This window comes from Emys orbicularis, chromosome 8 (genome assembly GCF_028017835.1).
Source record: "Emys orbicularis isolate rEmyOrb1 chromosome 8, rEmyOrb1.hap1, whole genome shotgun sequence".
NCBI lineage: Eukaryota > Metazoa > Chordata > Testudines > Emydidae > Emys > Emys orbicularis.
In genome coordinates, this window is record NC_088690.1 from 106,314,722 (window position 1) to 106,329,322 (window position 14,601).

The 14,601-nt window shown below is 43.4% G+C and overlaps 1 protein-coding gene across 1 annotated transcript in view; it reads left to right on the top strand.

Annotated features, from left to right (window-relative positions):
- The first annotated feature begins 2,181 nt into the window (after positions 1 to 2,181).
- The window catches only part of RUFY1 (RUN and FYVE domain containing 1), a 33,031-nt gene continuing 20,611 nt past the window's right edge, over positions 2,182 to 14,601 (top strand). The window contains exon 1 of the mRNA XM_065409079.1: positions 2,182 to 2,455. Within this exon, the coding sequence (XP_065265151.1) occupies positions 2,188 to 2,455 (268 nt within the window). The 5' untranslated portion in view covers positions 2,182 to 2,187. The remainder of the gene's footprint in view (positions 2,456 to 14,601) is intronic.

Here is a 14,601-nt window from a genome sequence, read left to right on the forward strand (position 1 = left end):
TCTATTATCCTCCGCAGGCACTCAGAAGTTGCCCTCTGTTTTGTGGAGAATAAGTAACCATGGAATATTACATTTTTACAGTGCCTGAGAATACTTGAGAGTAGAACAGTAGTTTAAATACAAAATGTTAGGAAGATACAGATTTGGGGCCAGACTGTGTTCCCTACGTTTACATACATATCTCTCTCCCTCTTCTGCATGAAAGGGGAGGTTCATCCACCACCATGGCACCATACTCCCCATTCTTGGAAGCACCTGTGCAGGAGTTGGACCCTGGAGGGAGAAGATCTATTGTTTCACCAATACCACAGGCCATCCACTCTAGCATGCCACCACACACAAGGTCACTGAACAGAAACTCAGACTCCTCCCCTCAGATCCCTTTAACAGATTTCCCTGGGACAAAGGGGCCTCAGTCTGGCCCCAAACTTTCTAATTTACAAAAGTTAACCAGCTCAAAAAAACATTCCCCTTCACAACAGGGCATGATGACCAGCTTCTTTCCTTTCCCCCACTGTTATCAGTCTTGTCTAAAGTTATCTATGAAGTATGAACAACGAGGAGTCCTTGTGGGACCTTAGAGACTAACAAATTTATTTGGGCATAAGCTTTCGTGGGCTAGAACCCACTTCATCAGATGCGTGGAGTGAAAAATACAGGAGCAGGTATAAATACATGAAAGGATGGGGGTTGCTTTACCAAGTATGAGGTCAGTCTAATGAGATAACTGGATACCATCACATTAGGCCTGAATAAAGACTGGGAGTAGCTGGGTCGTTACAAAACCTAAACTTAATTTCTCCCTATTGTTACTCACACCTTCTTGTCAACTGTCTGTAATGGGCCACTCTTACCACTTCAAAAGTTATTTTTCCTCCCTTGGTATCCTGCTGTTAATTGATTTATCTCATTAGACTGACCTCTCACTTGGTAAAACAACCCCCATCCTTTCATGTATTTATATCTGCTCCTGTATTTTTCACTCCATGCATCTGATGAAGTGGGTTCTAGCCCATGAAAGCTTATGCCCAAATAAATTTGTTAGTCTCTAAGGTGCCACAAGGACTCCTCATTGTTTTTGCTGATACAGACTAACATGGCTACCACTCTGAAACCTATTAAGTATGCTGTACATACATTCTCTCAAGGGAACTTCTGTAACTCTCCTTGCAGTTTGGCACCTCTGTATTGCAATCAAATAAAAATATTTGAGTAGAAACTATATATAAATAAACAAAAGATGAGGGACTTGTAGTCTAAAGATGTTTCTTCTGCTACCAAGTTTGTTAGTAACAAGATGTCCCAAATTACCTCCTTGTCCTTTTAGCCTCCACCAAACAAAATATTTCCTAAGTCTATCCAACAAAAATAGCCAGTTTAGAAACAGGTGAGCCAACCATGCTTAATACAAGTTTAAACAAGCTGTAGTCCAACTATGTTATATAGTTATATAGTTGCTGGACAGAAACCTGCATGTTACAGCCATGTTAAGGCACCCTATGTTAATCTATAGATACCTGGTAAGGTTACATTTGTATAACCAGGATCAGGTTGGTTGATTCCCCAACATGATTATAACATATCCTTTTTGTCCACACAGGCAGCCATGTTTCCCAACTCTGCTTAAATATGGCTGTTTTTGTAGTGTAGATAGTGCAGGGGAGCATACTTCACTTTCAAAAAGTATAATAAATCTCTATCAACCCTCTTCTTCAGGTTATGATGGTCCAGTTTTAGGCAGGACAATCCAGTCTCAAAAGGTTGAGTGTGTTTGTAAATTCTGCAAAATCTGTGACTTTCATATACTCTGGCAAAATGCTAACTTAAAATATTGTGTAGAAATGCAGAGGATTCATTTGTTTTTTCAGATTGCTACAAATAACAATTGGAAATAATACAAAAGGACATCCACTACACAATACCTAAAGAGATATCATTTGTTGTAATTAATCAGTAACCAGAAAATATATAGCTGTGTGTATAATTTGAAGCATACAAGGAAAAATGTCCACAATCACAGAGGTTTCGGTCTCTGACACGTTTGCTCATGCAAGTGGCTGTTGTACAATCACTCAGAGCATACTTTTTTTTTTTGTACAACTCCTATCAACTACAAGTTGGAAGACAGGGCAGAGAGTTTCTGCTTCACTCGATTGCTCATGACTAGTGTCATATGACATTTTAAAGATGGCTGAAGGAGAGAGTTGCAATGCATCTGCTCTGGAACAGAAAGATTTTGAAATCATTGACAGAAACCTGATTCCTAATGTAACCGAGTTCAAAAACGAGGGGAGAGAGAAAACTGTTGAAGAATCAGGATGGTCTGCTCCCATCTTTTCACTGGCCAAGAAAGCTTCAGAAAACTTAGCAGTGAGCTATGGCAATGCTCTGAAGTCTGCAGCTTTGGTAGGACTCGTGCCCAAACCAGTCAGCAATGACAACACAGCAAAAACAAGTATGGTTATGTTTATTCAGTAAACTTTCTTGTACCCTGTACAAATAAGTTAGTTATAGCCTGCAAGTAGCATGATTTAGTGTCAAAGATGCATTATTATTACTTTGCATTTATTAAAAAACAATCTCCTGTGGATACTGTAATGATTTCTACAAAGTACTTATGAACCCAGAGAACAAATCTCAGCAAACTTTTACATTATCAGGGAAAGAATAACTTTTTGATATTTTGGGGAGGATGGCTTTTAATTTTTGTGCATTACATTTTTATTTCGGTTTCCCAGAAAAGTTTGGCTTAGATGTAGCATGACTGCATCAGTATCTAGTATGGTCTCTTTCCTTACTTATAGGTGGGCTGACTGGGACAAGGAAACTTTTATCTATATTGTTTTCTAATCATATGACTTTCACAGTCTCTCTGATACACACATAGTAATGAAACATCGGGAAGCAATTGTGCAATAAAGAGTTGTAATATCTAATAAGATATTAAAATTATTTATAATGTAGAAAAAGATTCTTAAGAGAAACTGGTTTATTAGCAAACATTTATGAATGTCCTTTAAGGAGCTTAAATCTGCTTAATCGGTGTAATCCTGGCCCCACTGAAGTCTATGGGAGTTTTGCCATTGATTTCAGCAGGGTTAGGATGTCACCTTCTATGTAGTGTATTGCTGCATACATTAGCTAAAGTGTTTCTTGTAAGTCTTCCAAAAAATGCCAGACAAAAGTCTTCCAACATTGCAGACTAAATGCAACATCAACTTGGAGGAGACTAAATAGTGCCAGGGATGGGGGAGAAAGACAGGACATGAAGGGTCTGTCTACATCCTCTAATGGGGCTGGCCCCTCTTTTATGGGGGAGTTCTATATTGAGGTATCAGATTCTGAGGTTACCCTATCATTGGGTGTCGTGGTTTATTGTACTTACTGAAAGCTCTATCCCCAGGTGAGCTGACATAGCACAGTTCAGGTCCCACCTAAAGACAAACATTTTATTGACAAGCAACCAGAGAGGAAAGGATTGGTAGAAAAGGAAACAAGGGAAAAGGAAGAGAAAAGCAGAAGAGGAAATGTGGGAGGAGGGACAAGGAGAGAGAGAGAGATCTGGAATGAACAGTGCCAAAAGTTACTGGGTCTGATTAAAATATTCTGAAGTAGCTTGATTTCATGTTATATATTTAATTACTTCCACAAAGATCAGGAGCTGGGAGTCTTACAACAAAGGCATTTCTCATACTGTACTTCAATAGGTGCCTAATGAAGCTTCTACAAAAAAAGAATAGCAGGGTATGTGTTTCTATGTAGGAGCAACAAGATACTCAATGCTCTGTGTGTGTATGTCCACAAAGATATAACACAGGAGTGATTTTCATGTAGAAAACTAATAACTGAATGTCTAGTTCTAATCAGCAAATAAATTTCAGTATATCATAATGTCAAGCCACTAGACCAGGACTCAGATTGCACCCTCCAAGAAAAGGAAAAGTCCACAAGAATCCTCTTGTGGAATTCCCCTCCCCATCCCTGCATCATTCCATTGGGGAGGAGCTTGGTGTGAGTTTGCCCCTCTCACTCCAACCCATGTGGTATAGGGTGCATGGCCTGGCTAGAACACTTGTAGTTCCTGGAGGGGAGACAGCAGAAGACTAAGGCCATTTCAGTGGCAGTTGCATGTTCCTGCAGCAACTCTTGCCTCTTCTACACCCCTTTTGGTCCCTGGCAGTGTGGCTGCAATGAAGTGGCCTTTGAAACCTACCCCACCCTCCCATCCCATAAAGGGGATTTCCCCGAGATGGGCACTCCATGGGAAAAAGAATAATTCCCCAGGCTGTATTGGAAACTCTTCAGAATTTCCACAGGGCCAGATGGGAGATGATATGCATTCCTGCCCCATTTTACCCACCACCACCATTCCAGCCTTTCCCACCCTATGTGGAGCGCCCTTCACAAGGTCTAGTGGAGGGGAAGGGAAGTGAATGGTGCTGCAGAGGTGGCCGAGCAACTTTCCCAGTGGGAAGGGGAGAGCCATATATTATGATTTCCTCTGCTCCCAAATCTGGACACACACACCCTCCACACACATAGTATAGTGTGTTCCTGACTGAATTCCTGCATTCTGGACACACACACCCTCCACACACATAGTATAGTGTGTTCCTGACTGAATTCCTGCATAACCCTGGAAAAGTCACTTAGAAACATCAAATTGAAATCTAATCATTTTCAAAATATGAGTTAAGTGATTTCAGGCAGTACAGCTGCCCCTATGTTACTTTGTCAGTTTTTATAGCTTTACAATCACATTTAGCTCTTTTTGAATATCTTCCCTTCCCTTTCAGTGTGCACAGAGGGAACTGACTATACAGGGGAAAGAGTGAACGTGAATACATAAAGTGCTGTCAAGTGCACAGTAAACTGAAAAACAGACTAGAATTTTCCTCTAGTTTTTCAATAATAATCAGATTTTACTTGCAAAAATAACAAACACTGAAAGTTGAATGTCCCTCTAACCTCCCCATGCCTCAATTTCCCCATCTGTATAATAGTGATATTACACACATACCTTGGTAAAGCACGTGGCGATCCTCTGAGAGGCACAAAGGATTGTAAATAAACAATCAAACCTATAAAATATATTCCTTTGATGCATGTGTATGATCCCATCCATATTAAGTGAATTGCTGTATGTTTGTGTAGTTATTAAAATTGTATATGCCACTATTAGAGAGCAGTGTAATGAAATTAAAGGGATGCCTCCATAGTATTAAAGTATGGCAGCCCTACAGCTCCTGTAAAATTCAGACATGCAAACTGGAGATCTTCATAGATTTGCTGCCTGAGGAGCAAGTGCCCATGATTGATTTGGCAATATACAAAGATGTGTGACATTTTTAAATGCTTCTGCAATTCCAGCTGGAAAACTGGGTGAGGTCTGAAGGAAACTCATATCCTTGTATATGAATGCAATAAGTCTTGCCATTAAAATGGAGGAACTGGAATTACTGGTGCAAAGGTCGAACCAGACATTATAGGGACTACAGAAACATTGTGAAATAGCACTAATGATTGGAGTAAAAGAACTGAAGGATATATGCTGTTTAGGAGAGTCAGAAATAAAGGTAAAGTTAATGGGGGTAGCTTTGTACATCAATGATCTGGTAAACTATAAAGAACTACAAAGTGATAGTATGAACAAAGTGAATCTGTTTGGGTCAAAATCATTAGAGAAGGATCATGAAAGAGGTTCTGTTGGGATAGTGTTAGGGTCTGTCATAAAACCCCAGGGCTGGACTGAGATATGGAAAGTGTATAGAAATATTACCATATCTGAGGTTGAAGAAAAACATAGAGCTGAATGCACCTAGAATACTGAAATAATTGGCATAGGAGATTGCTAATCAGATAGCAAGGATTTTTAATAATTCTGTCTATTTGGGGATACTACCATATGTCTGTAAAATAGTTAAAGCCATATGTATATTTAAGAAAGGGGTGGGAGGGGGAAGTGATCCAGGCAATTACAGACCAGTTAATCTGATCTTAGTAGTACACAAGGTTTTAGAGCAAATTGTGAAGGAAAGAATAATTTAAATTCATGGAGGCAAATAGATGTTATACAACAAGATTTTACCAAAGGAAGACAGTCCCATAACTAATCTGATTTCCTTCTTTGAGAAGTGACCTTGGGGGGTGGGAGCTGCCTTAATCTGCTGCATGGGGTGTGGGCTACTTGCCAAGATCATCTGGGTATATCTGAATCAGTTCCCTGCCTTTGAGAGACCCTGGGAATTGGTACACCTGAGTCCCTCTTACTGTTTGCCTGTGGCACATAATAGGTTAGTTTCCTGTGGGCTGTAAATACTTCAGTCTAATTTTGGGTGTTGGTGGCCTGTGATATACAGATTAGACAAGATGATCTGGTGGTCCCTTCTGACCTTAAATTCTAGGACTCCTTGCTTTTGTGGGATTCTTTGGTAATTTACTCTTATTTTAATCTAGTTTTGGTTTCCTTTTTTAAAAAAAAAGTCCCATTGTAGATCTTAAAATACATAATTTACACAATTTGATATCTATTGGTTTTGTTTAGTAAACTGGGTATTTTGTAGTTGCATCAAATTACTTACTTGGCTCATTGTGAGAGGTGAATTCCATTGTCATGATGTGAGGCGAATAGTCTGCTTTTTGATACCATCCTGATTATATTTAGAACATGCAAATAAATAGAAAGCACAGTAATTAATTTACTGTAGTAACTACTAAGCATTTAGGTTTGTCCTCCAGTGACCTTCGGCCAGTGGAGTTTCTCACTTACACCAGTTCTGAATTTGGCCATCTGTTTAATGATTCCGGGGCCATTCATAGCTAGATCAGAAGGGGCAGGAGGCAATAGACTAGATATTTTGATGCTTCAGAAGTGCAAAGAACAATATTGTCAAATTTACTCTTGCAACCTGTATTTGGGTTTATTTATAAAGTCCTAAAAAGAGAAGTTTACTGGTATGTTACTCAACTCCAGTGTAACTAACATTTGATAACCCACCTTGGGACTGAGGTCTATTGCTGTGCAGTTATTTGTTTCATTACATTGTTGTGAGGGAATGTACTTTCATCTTAAACTCCCTCTTTCTCAGTCATTCCAAACTTTTAAAAATATTTTGGTCAGAAACTTTTCACTTTGACAGGTTTCAGAGTAGCAGCCGTGTTAGTCTGTATCCGCAAAAAGAACAGGAGTACTTGTGGCACCTTAGAGACTAACAAATTTATTAGAGCATAAGCTTTCGTGGGCTACAACCCACTTCTTCGGATGCATATAGAGTGAAACATATATTGAGGAGATATATATACACACATACAGAGAGCATGAACAGGTGGGAGTTGTCTTACCAACTCTGAGAGGCCAATTAAGTAAGAGAAAAAAAACTTTTGAAGTGATAATCAAGATAGCTCAGTACAGACAGTTTGATAAGAAGCAAGTGTGAAAATACTTACAAGGGGAGATAGATTCAATGTTTGTAATGGCTCAGCCATTCCCAGTCCTTATTTAATCCTGAGTTGATTGTGTCTAGTTTGCATATCAATTCCAGCTCAGCAGTCTCTCGTTGGAGTCTGTTTTTGAAGTTTTTCTGTTTTAAGATTGACAGACCTGTGGGTGGCTTAGAATGGCCAGACAGGTTAAAGTGTTCTCCCACTGGTTTTTGAGTATTATGATTCCTGTGTGTATATATATCTCAATATATGTTTCACTCTATATGTATCCGAGGAAGTGGGCTGTAGCCCACGAAAGCTTATGCTCTAATAAATTTGTTAGTCTCTAAGGTGCCACAAGTACTCCTGTTCTTTTTTCACTTTGACTAAACCCAAAGTCAGACTACAAAAGACTGAAGCAAAATCTGTTCTGGCTGCTTTTGTTACGCTAAACAAGGGGATGGGATACCTTTATGTTGGATTTTTTTTTTTTTATTGCTTATCCAGTGTAACTCCAACAACTCAAGTTTAAAACTTCAAACAAAACTAGAACTATTAATTCATAAGTACCTCTAAAAATGTGTAGTGTATGTAAATTATTCTATGCCCCATTCTGGCTATAACCCAATCATGCTATCCTGTGTGTTTTTAGTTTGAGACAAGGCTGGATGAGTATCTTTTATTGGGCCAACTTCTGTTAGTCACTCCAGGCAGGTTCCTGTTTATTTTGGTACATTCTCTCTGTTACAGTGCTATACAAACTGGCACTCTATAAATATTACAGACGGGGCTGGTAGCACTGCCTATAGTTAAGGTTGCCCAGCACGTCCCATTATAGGACTGTTTTCAGTTGCTTGTAACTTTGCCAAACTTTAACCATTTGGGTTGACATTTCCCATGCCAGGTCTCTGCTTCAGGCTGAAACATTCTGGAGGAACTTAAGTGAAAATGGTTCATCCATTTTGGAGAACATGATTAGGGGGAAAACAGGAGCTTATAGTCTATGTTTAAAAAAAAAAAAAATTACAAATCTCTGAGAAGCCCTAGCACTCCTATCCATGGGAGCAAGGCCTTGAAATCTGGCCCTTATTCTGGTGTCAGGGATGTACTTTTTGCTGTCCCCCTGAAAAACAGCCCAAACTTGATTAATTACAAGCCTTTGAAAAAAATCACAGTTCACACATGGTCAAAGACTTGTAAGAGTTTGGCAGATAAATTATCCAAAGATTCTATCTGCACAGAGTATGCTACAGCCAAGCCAGCACGGCTGATCAGTATTTCCCCTCCAATTGTTTCTCATGGCTATTGTGGTGCCAGACACAAATATGGAAAGCCACCATGAGACTGTTTCTCCTGTGCTCTCAATGCCCCCATGTTGTCACCCAAGCAGAGGAGGAGGAAGCTGCCTGAATCCAATGCAAAGGGAACAAGAGCCAGACTTTTTCTTTTTTTCGGGGGGTGGGGGGGAGGAGGGAAGGGGGAAGAGACAGCAGGGAGGCTAACTGTCTTAGCAGGATCCATGCCTTGTTCAGTGCACAGCATGAACCTGCTCTGGGGAGGAATCAGGGTTGTGTGCAGCGGAGACTCGTCTGTAGGTCCCCTGCCTCATTTGTTGCAGCAAGTCGCACAGTGTGTAGTGAATGAGGAAGGGATTGCAAGAAGAGAAATGATGCTTTCATAGTTAAGGCAATTGAAAGTTGCCCTGGATAACTGGATTCTACTCCTGCCTCTGCCACGGAGTTCCTATGTGATGCTGGGCAAGTCATTTCAATCAGATTTTTTCAGAGGTGGTCACTAATTGTGTGGCCCTCATTTTCTTGGTTTCCAACTTGAGATGCTGGGATCTGATCTGCAGAAGTGCAGAGCACTCACAGCTGCAACTGAAGTCAATGGGAGCTGTGTTTGAACATATAAAATGTTACCATTCGCTAAGTACTCTAAAAAATCAGGCATCTCAAATTGGGCCCCAAAATTAGTGGACTCTTTCTTGGCCTCAGCTCCCCATTTGTGAAATGAGGATAACAATACCACCTCACCTCGCAGAGGTGATCATAGAATCATAGGACTGGACGGGACCTTGAGAGGTCGTCTAGTCCAGTCCCCTGCACTCATGGCAGGACTAAGTATTATCTAGACCATCCCTGACAGGTCTAACCTGCTCTTAAAAATCTCCAGTGATGGAGATTCCATAACCACCCTAGGCAATTTATTCCAGTGCTTAACTACCCTGACAGTTATGAAGTTTTTCCTAATGTCCAACTTAAACTGCCCTTTGCTGCAATTTAAGTCCATTGCTTCTTGTCCTTTCCTCAGAGGTTAAGGAGAACAATTTTTCTCCCTCCTCCTTGCAACAACCTTTTATGTACTTGCAAATTATATGTCCCCTCTGTCATCTTTTCTCCAGACTAAACCAACCCAATTTTTTCAATCTTCCCTCATAGGTCATGGTTTCTAGACCTTTAATCATTTTTGTTGCTCTTCTCTAGATTTTCTCCAATTTGTCCACATCTTTCCTGAAATGTGGCACCCAGAATTGGACACAATACTCCAGCTGAGGCCTAATCAGCACAGAGTAGAGCAGAATTACTTCTCATGTCCTGCTAATATATCTCAGAATGATATCTGCTTTTTTTGCAATAGTGTTACATTGTTGACTAATATTTAGCTTGTGATTGTGATCCACTATGACCCCCAGATCTCTTTCTGCAGTACTCCTTCCTAGGCAATCATTTCCCATTTTGTATGTGTGCAACTGACTATTCCTTGTCTGTGAAGCATTCTGATACCTAGGATCAGATTAAACCATTACTTGGCCATAGGCAAACATGCACTTCTGGGTCCTTACCTTATAACATGAATAGCAACAAGCAGCTGTACAGTACATTCCCCATGGCCAGGCTGGCAATGCTGTGGATCTACCAGGACCATCTGCTTATCCTCCAGCTGCTTGGGGCACTGCTCACCATGACAGTGGAGCAGCCAGGCCCAATTTGAGTGAGTAGCCTTGCAACCTGGGGAATGGGGTCTCAACGCCACTCACTGGCTGCCCACTCCATCATGATGGAGAGGTAGCTGGGCCAAACCTGAGGCTATGTCTACACTACCGCGGTAAGTCGACCTACGCTATGCAACTCCAGCTACGTGAATAACGTAGCTGGAGTTGACGTACCTTCGGTCGAGATACTGCAGGGGGTCAACGGAAGACTTTCTCCTGTCGACTTACCTTACTCTTCTCATCGGGGGTAGAGTACAGGGGTCCACTGCAGAGCGATCTGCAGTTGATTTGGCGTGTCTTTACTAGACCCTCTAAATCAACTGCCAGTGGATCGCTCTCAGCGCGTGGATCCCCGTTGTAGTTTAGACCTGCCCTGAGTGGCACTTGGACCCTGTATGCCAGGTTGCAAATTTGACCCCATTTGGGGCTCCCCCATGAATCTGGGCCTAGTTTGCCTATGCATTAATCTGGCCCTGCCAATACTATAGTGTTGAGTATTATAGAATGCCGGTGAGGAAACTAATTCTGTATTCACAGAAGAGTTTGAATGGTGTGTAGTAAACAAGGCACAGGACTACACAATGAGGCTAAAACAAAATATTGAATAGCTGCTCATTTAGTGAGCACCATCTGTCCTGTGTACTGAATAAGGCAGAGGTCCTGAGGAAACAATAGTGTGTGATCATGTAATATAACTGGACTGTATCACAATGCATATGCATAAGAGGGTCAACTTTATTTCTGGCATTTCTTAGCTCTTGCATGCTTGACTTTGCAACCTTCATGTTCCTTTAAATATAATTTTTATCGTGTATATACACACACAAATATTAACTGGAGGTTTGTCTAAACACAGAAGCTGCACCAGTTTAACTTAAATAATTAAAAAAAACAATTTAGTTAAATTGTTGCAAATCCCAACACAGACACTTTTATATCAGTTGAAAAGTGACTTATTTGTTTAATTTGTATTAAGTTACAGGTGCAACTCAGCCAATATGTCAGGTTTAAACCTATTTAAAAGTGCCCATGCACAAAATTGCACCACCTTAACTAAATCCATTTAAAATTACACTTTTAACTAAACTAATGCAATTTTGGATGTAAACCAGGTCTTAGGGTTACAGTTGCAAAAGTATATTTCCTTTCAATACAAACTCAGATCTAGGAAACTATCCCAACAACTTCAATATAAATGAATTACTGCTGAAACATAACACCTAAACAAAGCCATTAATTCCTCACCTCCACAATCAACTTTCTTTTCATTTCTATTGTGCAACCAGACACTATCAGGTTCCTAAAAATCTCTCACAAACACACAAATTTACCTGCAATCTCAGCAAGATTAATCCTATATATCCAAAATCTGTTACCTAAAAACATCTGACATCAGAGTTCAGCATGTGCGTTTGAGTGTGATTTTGAGGAATTTGATGCATGCATTGTGCTGTCTGTTGGGAAGAAGTGTGTTGTGATTCATCGGCATGTGTGTTTTATTTCAATGGTAATCGTAATAAATGCTGCTCATGTGAGTGGAGATGGATCTGGTTGTTGATACCTTAAATGGATTTCCTATTTTTAGATTTGTGTTTACCTCTGAGCATTTTAGGTGTGGCATAAACAATAATCCTTCTCATCACTGTGATATTTGTTATCCCAAAGTACCACATGTGAGGTTGTTTTGTCCACGCTGTCAAGAGCAGGGGTGTTGCTGGCTGGGGAGTGAAGGAGGGAGACTGCAGCAGATAGGCAGTTGCACGCTCCTGGGAATGAGGTGTCACTGCTGGAAGTCGGGATGTGGCAGGTAGGTACCGCTCCCACATGAATCAGGTGTGGGAGGGGACTTAATGGGGGTGCAGGCAACACCCCCATTGAAATCAGGAGAACTAAGAGGAGAGATAGGAGTAGGCAGCGCCCCCACTCTCACACTGGACAAGGAAGGGGATTAGTGGGGATAGGCACCATCCCCCCCACACACACTACATAAGAGAGGGAGGACTAATGGGAGAGAGAGGGGTAGGCAGCCCCCCCGGATCAGGAAGGGCTAATGGGGGTAGGCAGTGCCTTCCCACGCACTCACCGCATGAGGGGGAGTTAATGGAGGGATGGGGGTTTTCAGCGTCCCCCCGCATGGGAACCGAGCCGCGCAGCGGGCGGTTTTTTCGCTACAGGTCGAGCTGTGAAATGGTCGTGTGACCTACACTGACAGTGGCTTACTGGGAGGGGCAGGCTTCCCTCACACGTACCAGCAGCCCCGTCTAAGATGGCGGCTGCCCCCTGCCGCATCTTTCTCGTTCTCTCTAGGCTAGCTCGCGACAGTCCCCGGCCCGAGCACTCCTTTGGGCGGTTTCTATATCCCGTCTCTCAGGTCCCTCGTGCCTCCCTTTCGAGCCAATGAGGACCGAGGTGGACAGGGAGCGAAGGCTCTCGCACCCAATGGGAACGTGCGAGGGGCCTGTCTGAACGTGCAGCCAATTGGAGGCGGTGTTTGTGGGCCTTGCACCCTGATTGGCTTGGATGGGGAGTTAATGATGGGCCTCCGTCGCCCAATCAATGGTCTCTATTTGGAGGGCGGGGGGGGAGCTGTTTCTCTGGCAGCGCTGGAGAGGGTGAGAAGTCAGTGGGGATAACGGGGTGGGGATGGTCTTTGGGGACTCGGCCTGGGGCCATTCCCGTGACCTCAGTCTGCTTAGGGGCTGTGGGGCCAGGAGGCCCGGGGGGGGGGGGAGCAGGCCACAGGGGAAGGCAAATGGAAGGTAATGGGGAAAACATAATGAGGGGGCAGGAGGTAATGGGAGAGCTCCCATAGGGGGCAGAGTGCTGGGAGCAGAAGATATGGGGGTCCCACTTGGGGGAATAATGTTGGGGGCGGGGGCCCATGGGGGTTCCACTGGGGGAGGATAGTGTTGGGGGCAGGGGATATAATGAGGGTCCCACTTGAGGGGAATAGTGCTAGGGGGCAGAAGGCCCTAGAGAGAATCCCCATTGGGAAGGACAAGAGGCAATTGGATAGTGGAGCAGGGGGGACAGGAGGCTGTGGAGGGGGGACCCCTTCAAGTTAGGCAGAGTGCCAGTTATTTCACTTAAACAACAAGGAGTCAGGTGGCACCTTAAAGACTAACCGATTTATTTGGGCATAAGCTTTCATGGGTAAAAAAAACACTTCTTCAGATGCATCTTACCCACGAAAGTTTATGCCCAAATAAATCTGTTAATCTTTAAAATGCCACCAGACTCCTTGTTGTTTTTGTGGATACAGAGTAACACAGCTACCCCCTGATACTTGAAAGTTATTTCACTTGGCTGTTTCTCTCCTAAGTTTGCTAAACAGGTATTAATTGTGGAAACCCAAGCAACCCTACCACAGGGTTACCCAGGGCACGGGGTTTTTCTTCAGACCCACTGGAAGATCTTGTCGTCATTAGACTTTCAGGGCCACAAGTTGTTTGCTTGTGTTTACAGCCAGCCCTAACTACCCCTCTGATGGAGGGATGGGAATAAAATGAAGTTATATTACATGCAACAATGTTCCCCACTCTCTGGGCGAAGGATTAGGATGGAGTTTCAGCATGTGTGTTGCTTGTTGCAATAGCTTAGGGCCAGTCCCAGGTTTACAGTGGTGCCATGGACCCGGGCCATGCTCAGAAGGGACCCCGTCCTGCTCCACTTGCACTGTGGTCCAAGACCCCACCAGCCTGCTGGCTCCCCTGCCGCCACCACCACTTCCTCCTCTCAGCCTGTCCACCGGCTGGCCAAGGGCTCCTCTCTGCCTCTTGGCCCCACCAGCCGGCTCCTCTCTGCCCCCTGGCCGGACCCCAGTGCACCTCCGGCTCCGGGCAGTCTCTGCTTCCCACCACCTGTGGGGCCTTGCCTGTCTCTCTGGAGCTTGGCTGCCTGGGACTGGTGCAGAAGCCTGGCCAGTCTCAGCCAGTTTGGGGGAAACAGCATGGGGGGGCTTGGCTGGGCCCCTCCGGCAAGTGGGTCCTGAGGGAGCCCAGCCGAGACATGCCCTGGCCTGGCTGATTGCGCCACGCCTGAGGGCTGGAGTGATTCCCGGCCCCGGGACCAGCTCTGGCTGGGCTGCCAGCTTAGCCCGGCAGACACAGTCACCTCCCAGCAGGGTCAGTGAGTGCAGCCAGGAGGCAGGGCGTGGGGGAGTAGGTCTGTTGGGGCTTGCTGGG